The sequence below is a fragment of the Crotalus tigris genome, unplaced genomic scaffold (assembly GCF_016545835.1).
Source record: "Crotalus tigris isolate CLP2741 ecotype Arizona unplaced genomic scaffold, ASM1654583v1 scf7180000018825.4774228, whole genome shotgun sequence".
Taxonomy (NCBI): Eukaryota; Metazoa; Chordata; class Lepidosauria; order Squamata; family Viperidae; genus Crotalus; species Crotalus tigris.
In genome coordinates, this window is record NW_024097215.1 from 2,991,852 (window position 1) to 3,012,752 (window position 20,901).

The 20,901-nt window shown below is 39.0% G+C and overlaps 1 protein-coding gene across 8 annotated transcripts in view; it reads right to left on the reverse strand.

Annotated features, from left to right (window-relative positions):
• PKNOX2 (PBX/knotted 1 homeobox 2) overlaps positions 1-20,901 on the reverse strand; it is a 271,719-nt gene that overhangs the window by 76,592 nt on the left and 174,226 nt on the right. For all 8 annotated transcript variants that reach the window (XM_039356443.1, XM_039356444.1, XM_039356442.1 and 5 more), the window contains 2 exons: positions 15,207-15,315; positions 1,840-1,979 (listed from right to left, as the gene is read on the reverse strand). In XM_039356443.1, coding sequence (XP_039212377.1) covers positions 1,840-1,979; positions 15,207-15,293 — 227 coding nt within the window. In that variant the 5' untranslated portion in view covers positions 15,294-15,315. The remainder of the gene's footprint in view (positions 1-1,839; positions 1,980-15,206; positions 15,316-20,901) is intronic.

The following is a 20,901-nucleotide window of genomic DNA, read 5'->3' on the forward strand; positions in this document are numbered from 1 at the left end:
GGTGTAGTCTTACTAGGGTTTTATAAAGCGGTACTTTATACAATGCCCAATTTCTGCAACTGTTCTTCATAGGTTTTAGCCTCCGGTTCCCTAATCATGTTCGTTGTTCTTCTCTGGACTCTTTCTAGACTCTCAACATCTTTTTTATATCATGGCAACCTATGAGGACGTACTAGGAAGAGATGACAAAAATAAGTAATCTGATAATCCATTTCAGAGTCAGAGCATCTGTAATGTTTGTGAAAACCAGTCTGAGTGATCCAGTTTTTCAGAAACAAATTTCCGCAGAAAGGGAGTCTCCCTATTAGCATCAATTACCAGAACTTCAAGCTTGTTCAGTCAGTAGACTATCCTACATCAACCAAATCATGGTTAGGTCAGAATGCTAACTCTGGGGTTTGCTTCAGAGGCATGCAGAAACAGGAGAACAAATTATATGTGATATATCTCTACACACACACACACACACACACACACACACACACACACACTGTCTCTCCCCCACCCCCCCAAGAAGAGAGCATAAAAGCAACTTAAGCATTAATTCGAACTGAATGGGGCCTTGTTAAATTTATTGACATGAAATGAAAAATCCCCAATGTGTTTTTGAACTGTCATGCTACCCAGAAGCAAGAAATTTTAATTAACACCCACCCCCTTTAAGCTCTCCGTATGATATATGAAGATTTCATTTTTGAACACTCATCTTCCAAGCTCTTTCCTTGCCATTGCTATCCTGCCTAAATGTCTGGGCTTCCTTTTCTTTCAGTTTCCTTCAATACACAAAACATAAATCTGAGAACACATGGTATTAAAGTGTGAAATTGAAACATCACAAATGATTCTGTTATCCAGGCTGCCTCACTCGTAAACCTCATTTAGAGAGCAATTTTCAACTGGATTTGACAATGGCCCTGTAAATTTCCATCCAGAATGCTGACATGCTCAGGAATTCTAAAAGCTCTTGGTCGTTTAGCTCTCCCCGCCAATGGATCCCAATTCAGAACTTCTGAGAAATTTACTCATTTGCCGCAAATGTTCAATGTACATATATTAATTTCAATGCACTGCCTGTCCCAAACCTTCACTTCTCTAGGCAGAAACGCAGAGTTCAAATTCGCTTAAAAGGTTCGTCCAAAAATGGGTATATTAAAAAAAAAGAATGCAAACAAATTGTGCATATGAGAGACGGTCCAGAAGACGGATATTCAAGCAAATAGCTTGGAAAAAGGCACGCTGACAAACGTGGGTAAAAAAAATTAACAGGCTTTATGGAAACATACATAAACACGCATACACATTGCCAAGTAGATGTTTTCAAAAATGAAAAACAAACGTGGAAAAGTGATACAGACTGATCCAAAGTTGGGGATAAAAGGAGAAACAGAAGAAATTTAAAATGGTTCAATCTGCGCCTCTCTTCGCCTGTGTCCCTGAGTGCTCAACCGTGGTAAATGAAGCAGAGTTTGGGGTACATCCCCAATCTAAACTTATCACAAGAGTTGAAGTGAATTAGAGCATCTATGTGCAACCTACAGTCATGGGTTTGTGTAACCATTTGTGGCCCAAAATTAATTCTCAGAACATTAACTGCTGCTACTGTAATCTAGAATTCCTCTTCCAAGAAAGAAATCCGAGCCCTTTTATGTGATATCTCTGTTTTATCATGCACTCAAAGCTTTCTTCCTTCTTGTCACTCCAAACAGCTATGAAACAGCCTCTGTGTAGCACCTACTGACCAAGTTAGCCTTAGGACAAATACGGCTAATGGCTCCGCCCTGTCACCGCAGGGATGGAAAGCAACATTAAAGAGCAGACGGTTGGCATTATCCTCTGTACCTGTAGACAGCTCTCTTGTCAGCCTCCAGCTGTGCCTGAGGGTCGATAGGAGTGCTGGGTAGTGGAGCATTGGCTGCCGCCGAGGGTGTGCTGACGTGCACCGGCTGTGCTTTTGCTGGTTGCTGGGCTGTGGCTGTCATCTGTTAAGAAAAAGCACAGGAGAAAAGCAAAAGAGTTGAAGGACCAAGAGAAGCCAACTCAGAGTAGATCATGACATTTCGAGGAGAGCTGGCCACCTTCACAGGATCTTGGAGAGGCTGTTGTAAATATATTGGAGGATTTAAAAAAAAAAAAAAAAGGAGGTTGTATCCAAGGTGGAAGTATGAATCTCCAGCCTGTTAGACTGGGGTTAAGTATCTAACCTTGGAAACTGTAAAAAAAAAAGAGGGGGTTATAAAATAAGACACAATTCACTTTTTAACAAGCACCTCCCTTAGCAATGAAGTTCCAATTGTGGTTGTAACTTAAGGACAACCTGCACTTATTTTAAAAGTACTAAAATAATAATATTTGTATCAATTTGGGGTGAAATCTTACAGATATGTATTTGGAGAAAGCTCCACGGAAACATACTATAATTTATTTTGGAGTAGACATGCTTAGATAATCAAATCATAAAAGGGAAAGTCTGCTATAGTTGTTCTCATCATTTTCAAATTAATTGCTCTAAAAAAAGGTCTTTCTGAACCTAATAATCTTTAATGTCAGAGCTGTAACTTTCCAAAATACCCATCCAGCAATGCTAGTGCATTCACAAAGTATCCCAAATTCGACAAAAGTTAACCATGTAGCTGGATGACTTGAGCCAGGAAGTACAGCTCAGCAAAATCCACCCAAACACTAGATTATTGTTAGGAGATAAAATTGGAGAAGGGAGTACTAAGTATATCACCTTGAAGCCCTAGGGACTGGGAGAATGAGACTCTAACAAACAAATACATATAATGCCCTCCCAGTTGGATAATTAACAAGCTGGGTTGTGTTCATAAAAATACACAACTCAGTGTTCTACTAGAAATGAGGTGACATGATAGCAATCGTCCAATATCTCAGGGACTGCCACAAAGAAGAGGGGGTCAACCTATTCTCCAAAGCACCTGAAGCAAAACAATGAGCAATGGATGGAAACTACTCAAGGAGAGAACCCATTTAGAAATAAGGATAAATTTCCAGATAGAACAATTAATTAATCAGTGGAATGGCTTGCCTTCAGAAGTTGTGGTTGTTCTATCGCTAGAGGTTTTAAGAAGAGATTGGACAACCAGTTGTCCAGTATAGTAATAGTAATAGCACTTAGGCTTATATATCGCTTCACAGTGCTTAACAGCGCTCTCTAAGCATTTTACAGAGTCAGCATAATGTCCCCAATAATCTGGGTCCTCATTTTATCGACCTGGGAAGGATGGAAGGCTGAGTCAACCTTGAGCCAGTGATACTCAAACTGCTAGCAGCTACTCAGCATATACCAGTGATGGTGAACCAATGGCACGCGTGCCAGAGACGGCACTCAGAGCCCTCTCTGTGGGCACGCGTGCCATGCCCCACAGATAGCAACCATCCCTTTTCAACCAACCACCTGCTAACTCACTGAGGTCCCACATGGCCATCCCTCCTGGTCTCACATGCTCTCCTTTTCCTGGGCACGACCCACTGCATTGCCTCCTCAGCTGTCGTCCAGCCGTTCAGCTCAGAGGCAGCTTCTCTGAACTGCTAGCAGCGGGCTGCGGAGCCCCAGAATGTGCCGGTTGAGGGGCCGGCAGGCTGTGGCTGCTGACGGACACTGTTGCCCCCATGCGCTCGCTGGCCTCTGTGTACAGGGACTGATGGTGTCAGGGAGTAGCCGCCCAGGCCCCTGCCTTGTCTTGCCCTGCGGCAATGGCACCCCCGCCCTGCCTCGCCTTGCCTCGCCTCACCCTGCAGGACAAGCTTCCTGCCCCCCGCCCCACCTGCCAGAGACCCCCTGGATCTCCCCAACCCTGCCTGCCCCCCACAGGCATCTTCCCCAGGAGCAACATCAAGGTGACCATGCCCACCTTGGCCACACCCACCCAGTCTGCCATGGCCACCACAGCCATGCCCACCCAGTGGGCCATGCCTACCTGGCACCCGGCGATAAATAAGTGGGGTTTGGGTTGCAATTTGGGCACTCGGTCTCTAAAAGGTTCACCATCACTGGTATATAGGGTATGTATAGGATCCCCTGCTTGAGCAGGAGGTTGGAGTAGAAGTCCTCCAATATTCCTTCCAACTCTGTTGTTTGCTACTCTGTTCTGTTTCTGTGAAATCATCACACTAGGAAAATGTATCTTGGTCAATGTCAATGAAACAAGATTCTTACTCAGGGGAAATGAGCTGAAAACATCAGAGTAAATGAAAGCCACAGCCTATAAATAAAACAGCAACAGCAGAAGTAAAGGAAGGATAAAAGGAGGTTCTCAGAGTTAAAACTCCTCAGAAATTCATGGTGAAAATAGCTTGTTATCTTTATTGTTGATGGGGTGGGCCCAGTTAATGAATCGCTGTGGAAATTCTAAACAGGATTTTACCAAATCGTATTACATCCACTGCTCCAGACTGAATGCATTTCACAGCCAAGGGACTGGAGGTCTGTGTAAATCAAGAGATTTTGTAGCTTTCGGAAAGATGAGAGGGATGTAAAGCGAGGGTTGATTCATTGGAACATAATGGCCATTGTCCCCAAAACTATGGAGCATCTTGACACTTTTTCAACCTTAATTAAATCAAAAGGGTGATGCTATGGACTTGATCAAAGACTGGCTAGCTAACTCTAACAAGCTTTCTTTGACCTTTGTGTATTTTCCCAAGTCTTTTAGAACTAGCAACACACCTTTTTGCATTTAAATAATGCAAATCAATCAAGTATTTGTCTCTTTCTTTGACTCAATTTATTTTATTTATTTTCTTTGACTCAATTTTTCAAGACTTGGGGATCCATGACCGTAAGTCCATGGCCACAAAATGTATTTAAAGGTTGAGAACCACTCTGTTAATCTATAACATGATCTATTTAATTTTGGTTTAATAGTAAAATGACTGGCTATGTTTGATTCAACAAATTCTAATTAAACAACCGTGACTTAAAATGTATGCCAAGAGACACACACACACACATATATATACACCTTTATTATATCTAAATTCAGCCACTACACCAGTCTATGTGTGTTTAAAAGCATTTTGCAATATAATTCATACGATTTTATGTCTTATATCTATATTTCAGCTTTTTTGGCCAATCAGCAATCCCTAAGTGGCTTAAGTCAGTCAAAATGAACAAATATTGTAATAAAATAGACATCAGAAATTAAGAAATGATGATGTCTTAAAAAAATTAAAAGATTAATATTTTAAAACCTAGGAATACTAAAAGGTCCTTGGTATTGGTCTGGCATTGAAAAAAACCTAATACTGGTAGTCCCCGACTTACAACAATTCATTTAGTGACCGTTCAAAGTTACAACAGCACTGAAAAAGTGACTTATGACCATTTTTCACACTTATGACCATTGCAGCATCCCCATAGTCACGTGATCAAAATTCAGACGTCATATTTATGATGGTTACAGTGTCCCATGATCATGTGATCACTTTTTGCGACCTTCTGACAAGCAAAGCCAATTGGAAAACCAGATTCACTTAACAACCAGGTTATTCATTTAACCACTGCAGTGATTCACTTAACAACTGTGGCAAGGAAGGTCGTAAAATGGAGCAAAATTCACTCAACAAATGTCTCGTTTAGCAAGGACTGCCTGTATGCAGAGTTCCCAGTGTTTCCCCCTATATTTTTTTCATTCCGTTTGATGAAAAAAAGAATTTGCTTTATGTATTTAGCTCAGAGGAAAATGGAATTTCTGTAAAGTTCTCATGGGCAGAGTGTGTATTCGTCCTCCTAATGAGAGAGTTAAGAGGCGTTTGTGACTCATCTTCCATTGTGGAATACTTTCTGCAGCAACACGGACCCTCCTGACATACTTCTCTTTAAGACATTAGGAGGGATCTCCCATCATTGGACTTTTTCAGCTTAGGAAGTGTGACCATTGGGGGGGGGATGGAAAGTTAAATACAGATAATCCTTGACTTAGGACCACAATAGGAAATGTCCATTTCCATTGTTAAGCAAGATCGTTGTTGAGTCCGATTTTACAGTGTTTTTCCCCCCCCCCAATTGAATCACCGCAGTTGTTAAATGACTCACATGGTCCTTAAGCAAAGCTGACTTTGCTTGTTGGAAGCCAGCTGTGAAGGAAGCAAATGGCAGTTAGATGACTGTTGCAAACCCAGGCCAATTGCCAAGAGTTTGAATTTTGATCATGTGACCACGAGGATGCTGCAACAGCCGTAAGTGTACCAGTTGTAAGTCACTTTTTTCAGTGATGTAACTTCAAAAAGTCACTACAGCAAGGGTGTCAAACTGACGGCCCATGGGCTGGATGTGTCACGCACAGGCCATGCCCACCCCAGCTCCACAAAGGCAAAAAACATTGCGATACATCATGATAGGTCAGGTGACATGATTGAGTTTGACACCTGTGCGCTAAAGGAACAGTAAGTCAAGGGCTACCTATAAGTTGCAAGTCTAAGGACTACCTGGAATGGAAACCAGGATCAGCGGCAGCTTCCCATGCCGCTGCCCACAATAAACTAGGTTCAAAAATACCACCTAGAGAAATCCAAAAGGGAATTCTCAGGCAACCTGAGAGTATGATAGAAAACTACACATCTCTTTCTCAAAGGGAGAAAAGCTTTTGAGAACTGACAACACCTATTTTAACACAGGAATAATAATAATTAAAAAACCCTACAGAGCTGTTTCTGATGTTTGAAGCCAATGGGTGGGCTGTAGCAGAGGTGGAACGAGGAATCTTGTCTGTCGTAAATGTCACACTTCATTTTTATCAGTCTTTTCCCACCAGCCTCTTGCAAATTTAGGCAGGGGGGAAAAAAAGTCCCCCAACAGCCTGACTTTGGTGAGAAAGACTGACAATGATGGAGCTCTTCCATTGTCAAAAATGTCTTTCAATTCCCCACAGCTGTTAACTACATTTCCCTGCTGCCTCTTCTGCCTCTGGTTTCAGCTGCCTAAGCAAGAAAAAAGTCACTCTCAAGGAATAGCTAATGAGGACTGGATCTGCATTTAGTCTATTCAAACTTTCACGTGCTCAGGCTGGGGTGGGCTGATGGGGAAGGAAGGAACCTAGCAGTGCAGCCAAGTGAGAGAACAATGACGGAGAAGTCCCACGAAGCCATAAAAGCCCCTGCCAAGGTATCATTTGTGCAAAGTGACCTTTCTCACCAGAGGGAGTCATTTCAGAGAACAGGATAACGAGGCCCATGTGACTTGGAGAAGAGGCTTCTCATCAAAGATTACACTCCTTGACAAGGTGGCCAAGCCATCTCGGCATTTGTTGAGCACAGCACCTTTGCCCTGGGTCTCTTGGAAAGACTAAAAGCAAAACAAAGGGACATTTGCTCACTCTTGTATTCTCCCACCTGCTGTCCTCCTGGTGTGGTGTGGAACTACAGCTCTGTTTACCTGTGCAGTTTGGGAATTTGCTCTGAGAAAGTCTTTATTTTTAATGTTTTCTTGAGATGACTTATATTCCATTTTGTAGAATATAAATGTTTAAACTATTGTTTGCTTGTTTCTAATTTGCTTCCGTAGCTCTCAGTCCTCCGCAAGAATAAATAAAGAATTTGTAGCACTCTGTGTTCCATTGTGGACTTGTAGCACCTTATATTCCATTGAGATAGCTATGGAATATAAATGTTTATACTGCTGTTTGCTTGTTCCTAACTCTTTTCCATAGCTCTCAGTCTTCTGCAAGGATCGAGGACTTGGGACATGTTAAAAGTTTAAAGAATATATATTGTCGTAGACTTCCATGTGGCCTCAACGACTCTCAGAGAGAGTGCTAACGACCAGATGGCTACAAGGAATATAAATCCTTCATCCTCCATCATTCAGTCAGAAGTGAAGCAGCTTCTTGGATGAGAAGCGAAACGTCTTCAAGGAAAAACTAAGAAAGTCCACTTGCCTTTTGGGACAATCATGAGCTGGATGACTGAGAATCTCCATAGACATTGTCACAAACAATTTATGGATCCAAATCTATCTCATCCAATGCAAGGAGGGGACAATCCATGAAACCTTCTGATATAATACATTACTCAGTCTTTTAACTGATAATTCTTGCTCAGTCTTGTATTCTCCAACCTGCTGACCTCCTAGAATTGTACAACTACACCTCCATTTTAAGCAGCAACCTGTGCACCTCCTTTCAGCCAAAAACCCCCTTGGGAATTCAGGGAATTACGTCTGAAGCATATGAAAAGGCTGGGAAATCAAATACAGAATTGGACCAGTGTTCCATTTAGCATTTATTATTGATGCCAATTAGTGGTAGTGGACAGAAGTTTTGGAAGGGTTTAATTTTTCCCCTCTAGCCCTATCTTGAGAAGCCACAAACTAAATTTGGGGTCTTCTATATACAGTTGAATGTTTTAATTTCCAGTTTGTGGAAATCAGAAAATAGCTAGTAAGAGGTACAGATGTGTAATCCAGTAAAAGAAAAACTTTAGTTGATTTTATGGTTTGCATTAAACAATCTTTGTTCTGCTGATTTGTCTGGCATTTTTTTTAAATCCAACCATTTTTTTGCAGATGTTTACCTTCCTAACATATGGAGTGGTTTTTACAGTTCTTCGAATCTACATATTTTTAAATTAATTTTGCCCCAAGAAAGTCTTTACTTTTAATGGTTCTTGAGATAACTGTCATTCTATGGAATATAAATGTTTCAATTGTTGTCTGCTTGTTTCTAATTCCCTCCCCCCCATGCTCCATTCTTCTTCTGCAAGAATAAGTAAAGAACATGTGGCACCTTAAAAACATTAAGATTAAGAAAAACATTAAGATAAAAAAAACCATTGTCACAGATGATTTATGAATCACAATATTTCCTAAGGTGCAAGGAATAGATGGCAATCCATGAAATCTGATGTAATACATTAGTCTTTGAGGACCCAGATTGTTGGGGTCAATATGTTGATTCTGTAAAGCACTTAGAGAGAATTGTAAAACACTGTGAAGTGATATATAAGTCTAAATGCTGTTGCTATCAGTCTTTTAGCTTCCCTATTATGTTACAAAGAAGCAACCTGTCTAACTTAACTAAACTTATTATAACCAGTCTGCCTACCAATGCCTTTATGAGGTGAACACTTTCAATGTCACCAGACAATTCTATTGTTTTATTTACAAAAGGAAGGATTGGAATTGGAGCAGGAAATTTCTAGGTGGCAAACCACCTCTTCAAACCTTTCTCTTCCCTTATCAACAAGCTTCTGAAACATGGTCCAACCTGACCTCATCACTTAACACCTGAAACTCTGAAGAGAACCTTCACACTTAGGAAGCTTGACACCTTCCATCATGATTTTAATTTTGTCTGTGTAAATGGACATCTTTGGAGGTTTTAAATTTAAGGGATGTTTGTTGAAAATGTTGGGCAGCTGGAAGAGTTGTGTAGTCAATAGCTTTGTGGCTCCCCACAATCCAATAACCTTAAAAATGAAAGAAGGCACGGAACGATCAGCAGAGATCATTTGCTAAGGTAAAGGAAATGGGCTTTTTTATTTAGACTTATCTCAGGAATCTTTAAAGGAACGTTGAAGTTATGAAAGGACATTTGATAGAGGTGAACCTGTCAGTTAAAAGCTTCCATGAAGATTCTAAGGGACTCAAAGCTATTAATGTATAGTTCCTTTTCAATCTCCAGAATAAAGAAGAACATGGCTAAAATCAAAAAGGCAAAATTATGTAAAGATCTTTTTTAAAAAAACATGGAAAGATGGTATGCTGAAACCAAGTCACTTTGCAGATTTAATAGGTGTGTTCAGAAATAAACCAGTGGGATTTCATTTGAGTCCCACCTAGGAGAAATCTCTTGGGTTTACTTAGCAAGCAAACACACACATACACACAAAGAATGTGTGCCTCCTTATTTTTGTCCTACTTACTTGTCCAAAGGCTGTCTAAGAAACAACCCCATTTTTTTTAAAGAAAACTTTTGCAAGTTTTCCTAAAGGCTCAAAATGTTGTCTGATGATAGTTGCTGGTGTCACAGATCTATTATCTGTTCCAATGTGGAAACAGTGAACTGTGGTTTGGCAAAACTTTGGCTAACCAGGAAACATGTATTCAGTGTAGTAATCACTTTCTCCTGGGACATGAATGTGTTTTGACACAGAGATGAGCCATGGGGTTCTTTTAGCAGCTGTGATTTGTTAATCCACAGTATAATGTGAATTAAATTAGGCTCTTCACACTTAACTAACCTCAATCTGCATTCTTTGTAACACTTGAGGTTTCTGATTCTGCTAACAGCCTAATCCCTTCAGCTCCAAACTTCTCCCAGCTGTTGGTTTGCAGCAGTTATGGAAGGATTCCAAACATTCAGCGCCAGAAAACTTAATCCTAAAGCTGTTAGGCGCTACCAAAATAACAAGGACCCCCAATTTAAAGCTCTTAGCCTTAATTAACAGGAAAGGAGGCATTCAGGTTTGTGCTGAAACACAGAGCTTAGACACAGTCTTCTCCAACAGCCTCCTGCCCACATTTCTTGATGTTAGAATTTTAGACCAGAGTGTTGCAAATATCAGCCACACCATCCTGCAATTTGAAGGACAATCCAATGCTATAGATCAATTTCCATCCATTTAGCATCCAGTCTCTAAATGTATGGGTACTTAAAATATTGGTTCAGTGCCAACACGTGTGTGCACATTTGCAAAAGAGATGGGTGAATCTGTCAATTCAGTTTTTGCTCCATATCTCTCTTTGAGTCCTGTTGGGTTCCATCTCCTCCTCTGTTTACACATTTCACCAGAAAGAAAACTAGCAAAAACTTTCACGAACATTTACAGTAATTGAAATTCAACATATACAGAAGGGATGGGCTGAGGAAAGTTGTCTTAGAGTGTTCCTAATCTACAAAGGCGCATGTGGCTCCCTCTAAGGACAGATTAGACTTCTTGAAAAAATAAAATGTTAATTGTACTAAAAGCCTAGAATTAGTTCCTGGAATCTTAGGAGCTGGGTAATTGGCTCATCTCATATATCCCATTTTTATCTTAGTCAGGCCTTTTCTTCCTAAGAGTTTTGTTAATTGTCCAGGTCTTAGCACTGTAATAAATTGAGAGACTAGGGAATTATACCATTAAACCAAGTAATATTTTCAATCCAGGGCGTTGCAATCCAGTGAGATTAAAAATGGTATGAATTAAATCACATGCTGCACTCTACCATTATAGCTATTAGTATTATATACACACACAGTTCCCAGTAGTAATAGGAGCACTCAGGCTTGTGACTCCTAAGCTACGAGAACGGCTCCAGCAAATCTCAGGAACAACATCATAACATTATGGACATCTGTCCATAAGAGTGAAGCTAAGATACTGTGCAGAATCCTCAAATTTCCAGGCCTCTAGCTGAGTACTCAAGGTTGAAGAAGACACAGACCATTCATAAATAATACAGAACCATCAGCATCTACATGATCTCTATCCCTTTTGCACATGTGCAATACCAAGACACATATTAAAAAGGGTAGAGCTTGTGCTACGACCCTAGTTTAGTCATTCTGTTGTTCTTATCTCCCTGCAGATACCACTTAGGCAGGAGTGTCCAACTGCCAGCCTGTGGACCAGTTTCATCATACCGAAAACGCACCCCCCTCCCATTGCCAGCAATGCAAAAAGAGTTGCGATACGTCACGACACGTCATGTGAAGTGGCGAGTTTGACACCCGTGACTTAGAGGAACCAATTTCTCATGACAGAAATGATTAGTGAAGTCCTTATCCTTACATGTGTAATAATGGTGCTCCTTAGAGATACTACTGTGTAGCAATTAAAACATAGATCGTCAACATGGAAAGCTTCTTCACTGCCTGCCTTGTGTCACTGCTGTTCTTTTCGAATATCCTTCTTAAAGAAAAGAAGAAAAGTGTATATGCTACAAAGTGATTTTTTTTTCTTTATGAGAAATCTCACTACACATATTCTTAGAAAATAAAAAGAGAAGGTGGCTGAAAGTCAGGATTTTCTTTGGAACAGCAACTATTTGCCCTGAGGGGGGAAAAAACAAAGATAAACTGAGGTGATGGACAGCCCATCTTGAAGGAAATTAAAGAGGCTGGCAGACAGAAGCTCAAACATTGCCGGTCTCCCGTAAAATCAGTATGTTGGATTGAACCATTCCTACTGGCAGAATCCATTTTATAACTAGATAATCCCAAAGAAGGTATTTTGGGAGAAGATCCACCACATATTCTCAAAATTTCACCTTTGTCTCTGGGGCTTATCTGATTTTAGAGTGTCTAAATCTCATTTTATGCATGAAGCAGAATGTTTGATCTTGAGATGGTCACTTTGTGGATCAGACCGATGTTAAGAAAATCAAAAGGAGAGCAAGATGAGAAAATCAGGTTGTGCACACAGAGGCCTAGTAAATGATAGAAAGGGACATTTTGATAAGACAAGGACGTCCATTGTTAGATGGCAAATATTTTAGAATAATCTGTAGGTGCTTTTATATTTATGAGACTTTTAAGACACAAACTACAAGCTTTTTGGCAATAGATTTGTGGCTCTTCCAATTTGCTCCTTTGTTTCTAAATGAAAGCTGACATTCCCCTACTTTCAGCAGTTGGAGCTTTATAGAAACAAAACAAAACAAAACAAAACCTTAACTTAAGGGAATCAAAAAGTTTATGTAAATATGAAATATCCCTGATATGAAATTTGGCCATCCAAGCTCAGTATTTCCTTTTCTACAAACAAAACACATCTATTTTGAAATCTTTGGGAAAAGTTAGAGTAAATTGAATCATCTCTTTACCATAATTAAAAAAAACCTTGATTACATTTTGATGGATTTAAAATTAAATTGAATTAGAAATATACAATATGACAACAAAAAATGAATTCATCTGGTTTTGGATTTTTAATCTGTTGGAGAGGACAGGTTAAGATTATGTTATAAGCATTTGCTTGGTCTGCAATAAGAAACTAACATGGGATCCAAATGAAATAGCGATAGCACTAGATTTATATACTACTTCATAGTGTTTTATGTCCTCTCTGTTTTACAGAGTCAGCATATTGCCCCTAACAATCTGGATCCTCATTTTACCAACCTCAGAAGGATGGAAGGCCAAGACAATCTTGAGCCAGTGAGAATCGAACTGCTGGCAGTTGGCAGAATTAGCCTGCAATACTGCATTCTAACCACTGCGCCACCACGGCTCAGTAAATTTGATCTAATGAAGCCATTTTTTTTTCCTCATAATCCTCAACCAGATCTTCCCACTGAAGAGTTTTATTACATCCTTATGCTTCCCAGCAGATGGCACAATGGGGCCTATAGACTTTTTCCATTCTTTATAAAAAACATCAAATTTATATGGCTGCCCATCTCACCAGAAGTGACTCTAGGTAGCATATTTTATTTTACTTATTTTGTCTAATCTCTATCCATAAGTAATAACCACCATGGAAGAAATCAGACAAGTAGCTATTGTCATAAATAGCCTTTGACAGATGTCTCCTGTGTGACTCTGTCTAATCCCATTTTGTGTCATCTAAGTCAATGCCCATCATTGCACATCTGGCAGAGACACAGATTTAATTCTATTGCCCTGGTGAGTTCCACAGATTTAATTATCCTGGATGTAAAAAAAAAAAAAATGCAGTGCTCCATTGTGAAAACAAAACCTTGAAGTCCTCTTCTGCTTAAACAGGAGGATTTACCTGGTAAACAAGTACAGGATATATTATTTTATTCTATTCTTCATTTGACCATCCAGTGGTTGGTTGCTAGTTCTAGATAATGTGATACATAGATCATAAGCATAATGTATATATAAAAATCAGTCTTTTTATCCTGGATGTGATTCACTCAGCTTTTTCTCCATTATCATTTAAAGGTTACATTAAGGAGAGGCAATATTACTCACACAAGAATATAATACACTCATAACTAAATAATGACTCTTGTTTCCATAAGGTTTGTGAAGGACAGCAACTTATAATGCTTTGAAAAGGAATGAGATGCATTCATGGAGGACAAAGCTGTAATTCACAATGTCACTGGGCCATAAATAGTGAGGGAAGGCTAATATCTGCTTCCTATTTATACAATAAGTTCCCTATGGTTGGCTACCATAGGAAGCCCCAAACCCAAGAAAGACCTTTAGTCTGATTCTCTTGATCTCCTTCCGCTCCCATCCAATAGGGACTTTCAATTTCTACAGCTTGAACTGGGAACAAAAGCATAATCAGAAAGAAAAATGTGGATAGCATCAAGGCAACTAGTTTTATTCTAGAAATCCAAAATAGGTCCATTTGTGCCCCATCAGAAGGCCCTAAACCACATGGAATGATTTATCAGAAATATAAATAGTCCTCAACTTACGGCCATAATTGAGCCCAAATTTATATTGTTAAGGGAGACAATTGTAAAGTGGGATATAACTGACAATGGTTCTCCTATCTACAAAGATTCATTATAGACGAAATAATTTATCATTCTGAACATTATAAGATAGAGTTTGAAAAGAAATTGCGTAGCACTGATGAACGTGCAATTGCTAAAATGTAAAAAATCTTTCATTAAAATTTAAAAGAGAAGAAGAATAAGTGAAAGACTATACTGTATGATAAAGTGGGCTAACTTTTTTGATTATAATATACTTCTTCTTGTGCCATATCCGTTATTGGACGTTGGCGATCATGTTGGTGATTCTGTTTTTATCAGCAGCCACACACAAAAGTGCTGCTGAGTTTTGTCCAAACCAGTCCTTTAGATTTTGAAGCCACGATGTTCTTCTTCTGCCTGGACCTTGTTTGCCTTCAATCTTTCTCTGAAGGATTAAATGGAGTACGCTGTATTTTTGGGTGTTGCATCACATGTCCGAAATATTCTAATTTTCGTTTTTTAAATTGTTTTGATGATTTCCCTTGGCTTTCCCAGGCGGCTTATCACCTCCTCATTTCTGATCTTGTCAACCCAGCTTCTACGTAACAGCCGCCTGTAAATCCACATTTCAAATGCTTCTAGTCTCTTCAGGTGGCCTTCTGTCAGAGACCAACTCTCTACTCCATAGAGCAGGATAGAAAAAAATACAGATGGAAGAATTGGAAAATATGTGGTTGGAAGGATTAAAATTTACACTGGTCCTTACTTCTCGCTTTTCTCTCGCTCTCTGCAATATTGTAGTAGGCCTATAAATATCATAAACTGGAATGGTGTGGTTGCAAAAGAAAGCCAGAATACTCACCTGTTGGGGTTCCTGATAAGGGGGAGGGGGTACAGTCTGTGTGGCCATCATTGTCAGAGATGGCACTGGGGAGACATGTTGCATCATGGGATTGATTCACATCTAGGACCTATTGATAGAAGAAAGTTTGTTACAAAACAAAGGAGAGAGGAGAGGATAGTATTACCATAATATTCACTCAATTCATCTTTCCATAGCAGATTGATGTTTCCTAAATTTATACGGCAAACTTTCCAATTCTGGTATCTTCCTGATGTGTAAGAAAAATGCTTTTAATGCAAATTCTGGGGACATCTTTGGAAGACACCAGGAGAATATATGATTATCAGAAAAACAATTATCCTATAGGATAGGGGTGTTAAACGGGTGGCCTGTGAGCGGGATGCGTCACACACAGGCCAGGCCCACTCCGGATCTGCAAAGGCAAAAAACATCGCGATACATCACATGATGCAATCCAGTTTGACACCCATGCTATTGGAGGTGTGGTTTTTCCTATACTGCAATTACATGACTCTGTTTTTTTTTTTAAAGCATTCCTTAGAGAAAGTTTTAATTCCAAAATCAGTAGATTGATGACAATAATGGCCCCAAACGTATCATGGAATATATTATTTTTCATTGTTGCTTTAGGAAACTGTACAGATGCTTGTAGATGTGTGTACAAATATATGGAGAGAGAGAGAGAGAGAGAGGGAGGGAGGGAGAGAGAGAGAGGGGGGGGATTATAAAATGATTACGGTATAGCAGCCAGTAATTAAGGTTCTGGACTAGGAGTGGGAGACCCAGATTCTAGTCCTCCCCTAGGCATGGAAGCTGTTCAGGTGATTTGGCTCCAATCATCTTCTCTCAGCCCTAGATTAGGAAGCTGAAAAATATCTATCTACTTTGGACCAGCATAGTAGAGTTAGGTCCATAACCTTCAAAAACTCTTCATCCTGCAGTAGATACAGTCTGTCTGCCTGACTGTCTGTCTAGATCAGAGGTCTCCAACCTTTGGGGCACCAGGGACCGGTTCCATGGAGAGAGGTTTTTCCGCGGACCGGAGGGTGCGTGGTTTTGCATGCTGCCTGCATCTCGCAGATGGGGCTTTGCTTATTTGTGCAGATCGGTTGCTGGCATGCTGCAGCCCAGTACTGGTCCATGGACCGGGGGTTGGGGACCCCTGGTCTAGAGCTCTCTCTCTCTCTCTTCTATCTATCTATCTATCTATCTATCTATCTATCTATCTATCTATCTATCTATCTATCTATCTATCTATCTATCATTGATCTATCTCACATCTACATAAATATTGTGTACCAGTGCTTGTATTTCATGAGTTTCATTCTCTGCATGAAACAAGAAGCGTAATCTAATATTTAGGTGCAGCCGTTCCACCTAACAATTCCAAATGTGTGCCACTTAACTTTAGGGTTATAAATCCACTGTAAACAGCACAATATTCATGTCATTTGATATTCACTAAGAGGCAAGACATTTCAGGATGCAAAGATCTAAAAGATAGACTCGATTATGCATTGCAATCATTCTTTTTTCTTTTGCCAGGATGATGGTGGGATAAAATATCAGGATTCATTTCTTTCATCAAGAGAGGAGAACCTTCCCTGGCGTCGAAGGCCTGTTTTAATTAATAGCTAAGGTATCGAAACTCTTGAGATTATTCCTATTAGACTGAGTTTAAATGATCTACCCTTGCTGATACAAAGTTTGATTTTAGCAGAAGTTGGAGTATTTCTTCCTTTGTCAAAGATATTTACTTAGATTAAATTATTAAATATTTATTTAGATGACCTCCAAGGTCCCTTCCAACTTTACTACTATTACTATTACTATTATTTTAAATAGTCCCACTGATGAGCCAAAAACCTAAACAGAGAAATGAGAATGGGATGGTTAATTCTACCCATATTTAATGCTAATAGCATTAGTCTCATAAGATTTTTTTTCAAACTTTTCTTTTCTCTAAGAAAGTTAGGGTAGCACAATGGTCCCTCCAGAACAGAACAGCCTGATGCTTCATTGCAAGTTAGGAATCTAAACTGAAATCTCACTACTTTTAGATGGTTACTGTATCATCCTGTCTGTTTTTTTTTTTTAATGTAAATTTTAATGTCTTTCTTTTAAAAGAGCTTTGAGAAACATTTTTTTTAGTCTTTATTTACTTTTAAAAACCTTTATCATTTTTTTCCCTAAGAGAGAGGCAAGAATGCTAAAGCTGAACAGCAGGCCATTATCATTTGAGAAAGACAAAAACACGGTGCCCCTGCTACTCATACAATTTCCTACAACTTCTAGTAAAAGTGTTTTATCTCGAAGTAGGATAATTTAAGCTTGGTTTCTTATACGTCAAGTGATAACTCTGGTCTGATGAACCATTAGTTTGTTTCCTTGGCTGTCCATGATACTGGAGCTGGTTTATTTGAAAGGAATCACTTATCTCCCATGATGTCTGCCCAGTTCTGGGTCCCTTCTACTAAATGGGGTCCTCTATCATGGCACTTGCTACCCAGCTTTGGGGTAGGATGGCTGGTGCCGCTTGTAGACCATACATATGCTCTCCAGGTTGATGGCTGAATCTGCCATTTTGTTATCTTCTTTTTAGATAATTTTGTTATCTACTTTGTTCTCTGTTTAACTTGGGTCTTTTTTTTTCTTTATTCGGATTGTTTCATTCTAATTGTTAACTTGTCAACCAGCCAGAATTATTTTGGAGTTGGTTGGTACCTAAATCCAATACATTGAACTGAAGTTTACTCCAAAGTTCAAAGATGTATGTGTGTGTACAATATATGTATGTGTGTGTATGTGTGTGTGTGTATATATATGTATGTATGTATGTATGTATGTATGTATATATGTATATATGTATGTGTTTTCTGAGGTTTTCGCGGGTATTTGTATGTAGGTCTTTGGCTGTTCGGGTTTTCTCCCGCGTAAAATTGGAAGTGTCTTGGCGACGTTTCGACGAAGTCCCATTCGTCATCTTCAGGCTGGTGCTTTCAGCTTCGGGCTTTGAGCAGCAATGTGTGGTCTTAGCTGTTTCTTCCTTTTAACTGCCAGTGGGGGTATGAACTGATTAGTTTACTGCATATTTACTGCATATTTACTGCAATATTTACTGCATATTGAAGTTTCCACAACTTTTATGAAACTTTTATTACATAGATATAGGAATGAATTGAATTACTATCAATAAAGTGAATTTTGAAAACTGCCCCCCCAAACAAGTTGCCCATTAAAGAAGTGTTCATTATATCCTGTTGATATGAAACCCTTTAGGCCAATTAACATCCCATTAAAACGACACTACGTCTTCCTCAGAGCAGCAATGAGTTAATACTGTATCATGTTAATGGCTCTGTGAGCACTTGAGAGGTGTGTCCTCCAATGCAGGAATTAACAGCACACACTTCCCCCCAAGAAAAATAAACCAGATCTAATTATAAAGCTTGAAGGGACTCGTTCCAGGCAAAACAAGACTTTGACATTCTTTCATTGATATAGTATCCGCTTATGACTCATTCCCTATCTGTTGGCTTCCAGCCAACAGACTTCAACTCCCAGATGTCCAAGCCAGAATGTTCTTTGGAGAATTAAAGTTCAACATATATGAAAGACATCAGATTGGGGAATATTGATAAAACCTATTCACACAACAGATATGAATGCTACATTCTCTGCTTCAATGGAACTAACCCAATGAGGACATTTTGCTTTTAAGAGGAAGAAAAGAGAAAACTGTAGAAGATGTTAGGGAACCTGCAGCCCTAGAAAAGATTTTATACACCAGTTTCCCATTTGTTCTGCCAATGACATCTGGATGGAAAGTAAATGACCACTACTTTAATAGCACTACTAAATTTGACAATGCAAAAAGAATATGTATATATGAGCTGTGGTGACGCAGTGGTTAGAATGCAGTACTGCAGGTTACTTCTGCTGCCTGCCAGCTGCCAGCAGTTCGATTCTCACTGGCTCAACTTTGACTCAGCCTTCCATCTTTCTGAGGTCAGTAAAATGAGGACTCAGATTGCTGAGGGGCAATATGCTGACTCTGTAAACCACTTAGGGAGGGCTGTAAAGCACTGTGAAGCGGTATATAAGTCCAAGTACTATTGCTATATATGTGGAGCATGGGTAATTATCTAAAACAAAAAAATATAATAATTCTATAATTTTATTGTTACCAGAGCTAAAATTCTTTAAAGTTTAATTCATCTCCAGTCAATATAGCACTAATGAATTCCTGGCTCTAAGCCTGCATAACTTTGGACAAAGTTAACAGTTATTAACAGGTGACAACTCAATGTCTTTTACAGGGAAATCCTACTGAACATTGAGGTGTTACTTCCAAAGAAACAGATTTAGCAACAAGCTAAATTAAAACCTTGATTTCAAAAAGGATCCATCAAGCAATGGCAAATGTGAATGCCAAAACATTAACTGAGATTTTCCATAGTTATCTTATCCGACTCCTATCAAGCATGAAAGATTAGATCCACACATGAGAGTCCAATTAAACTTATTTATTGCTAGTTGTGCTTATGCACAGGAATCTTCTCAATTAATGATTAGCACCTGGTAGGATCAATGGAATTCAGGGGGGGGGGCTGGGCTTATTTTACTTGTGGCTATATAGAGATTCTAGGCTGATCCCTCTTTTAACTTCAACCCCAGATTTTGCTACTCTTTCTCCTACAATTTCCCTCTCTAAAATTTACCCGAAAGATCTGAGCTATGAAGTAGAATGCAGCGTTAGAAAAGTTTCTTAAAGTATTTAATCTTATTAATATTTTACCATAGCAAGACAACATTTTAAGATTTTAAAATCTAAATTCTAAATGTTAGAATCTGGATACTTATTGCATTTAAAAATAATAATAATGGCAATGCATACTCAATTTTCTTGCTTGGAAAACCAATTCTGTAATGAAAGAAAAAATGATGAATGTCTAAGATATATTCCTCTCAGTTACAGGAGAATAATGGAGCAATACCATTTAACTTATTGCTACAGTTGATGTTGCCAGTCTTCAAAATAATAGCATATGAAACAAATAAATAAATAAATAAATGACATAAACCAAAGAAAGTAAAAAAAAGGTTACTTGGCTAGGCACCAGATAAATATTTCTCATCAAATGAAAGTCAGAATTGTCCGTCCAGAAAACACCTGGAACGTAAGTTCTTCAGGACTTAGGAAACAAGTTTAAACATTTTGTTTTTTTCCTAAGTCTTTTGGCTATAATGCATTGGTTTTCCACCATCTTTGACCATTATCAGTTTTAATGATTATTCTTTAAAATGTGTTCTAATTAAGGTTGATTCATAGGAATCTTTTCAAAGTGCTCTTGTGTGCTAATTTATAACCACATCTTGTGTAGATGCTGCAATTGAAAAATAAGATATAAATATTTTAATAAATCACTCTCCCTTGAACAGTCAACTCAGTGCATCAACAAACAGAGCAAACACAAGGCCACGGAACAAAGAGCAAAAATTAACATGCTAAAAATAATAATTAAAAACAAAGCATTGTGATATATAACAATGAAAGAGAAAGGAGGATATTCTTTCCATTTGTCCAAAAACAAAAATTTGGGCTTCTTACTCTATTATTCTATCAAAGGTATGGATTCCTGAGTGTGGAAGGTTAAAGGTCTCTTGGAAAGTTTCGCTCAGAAGTGAAAGT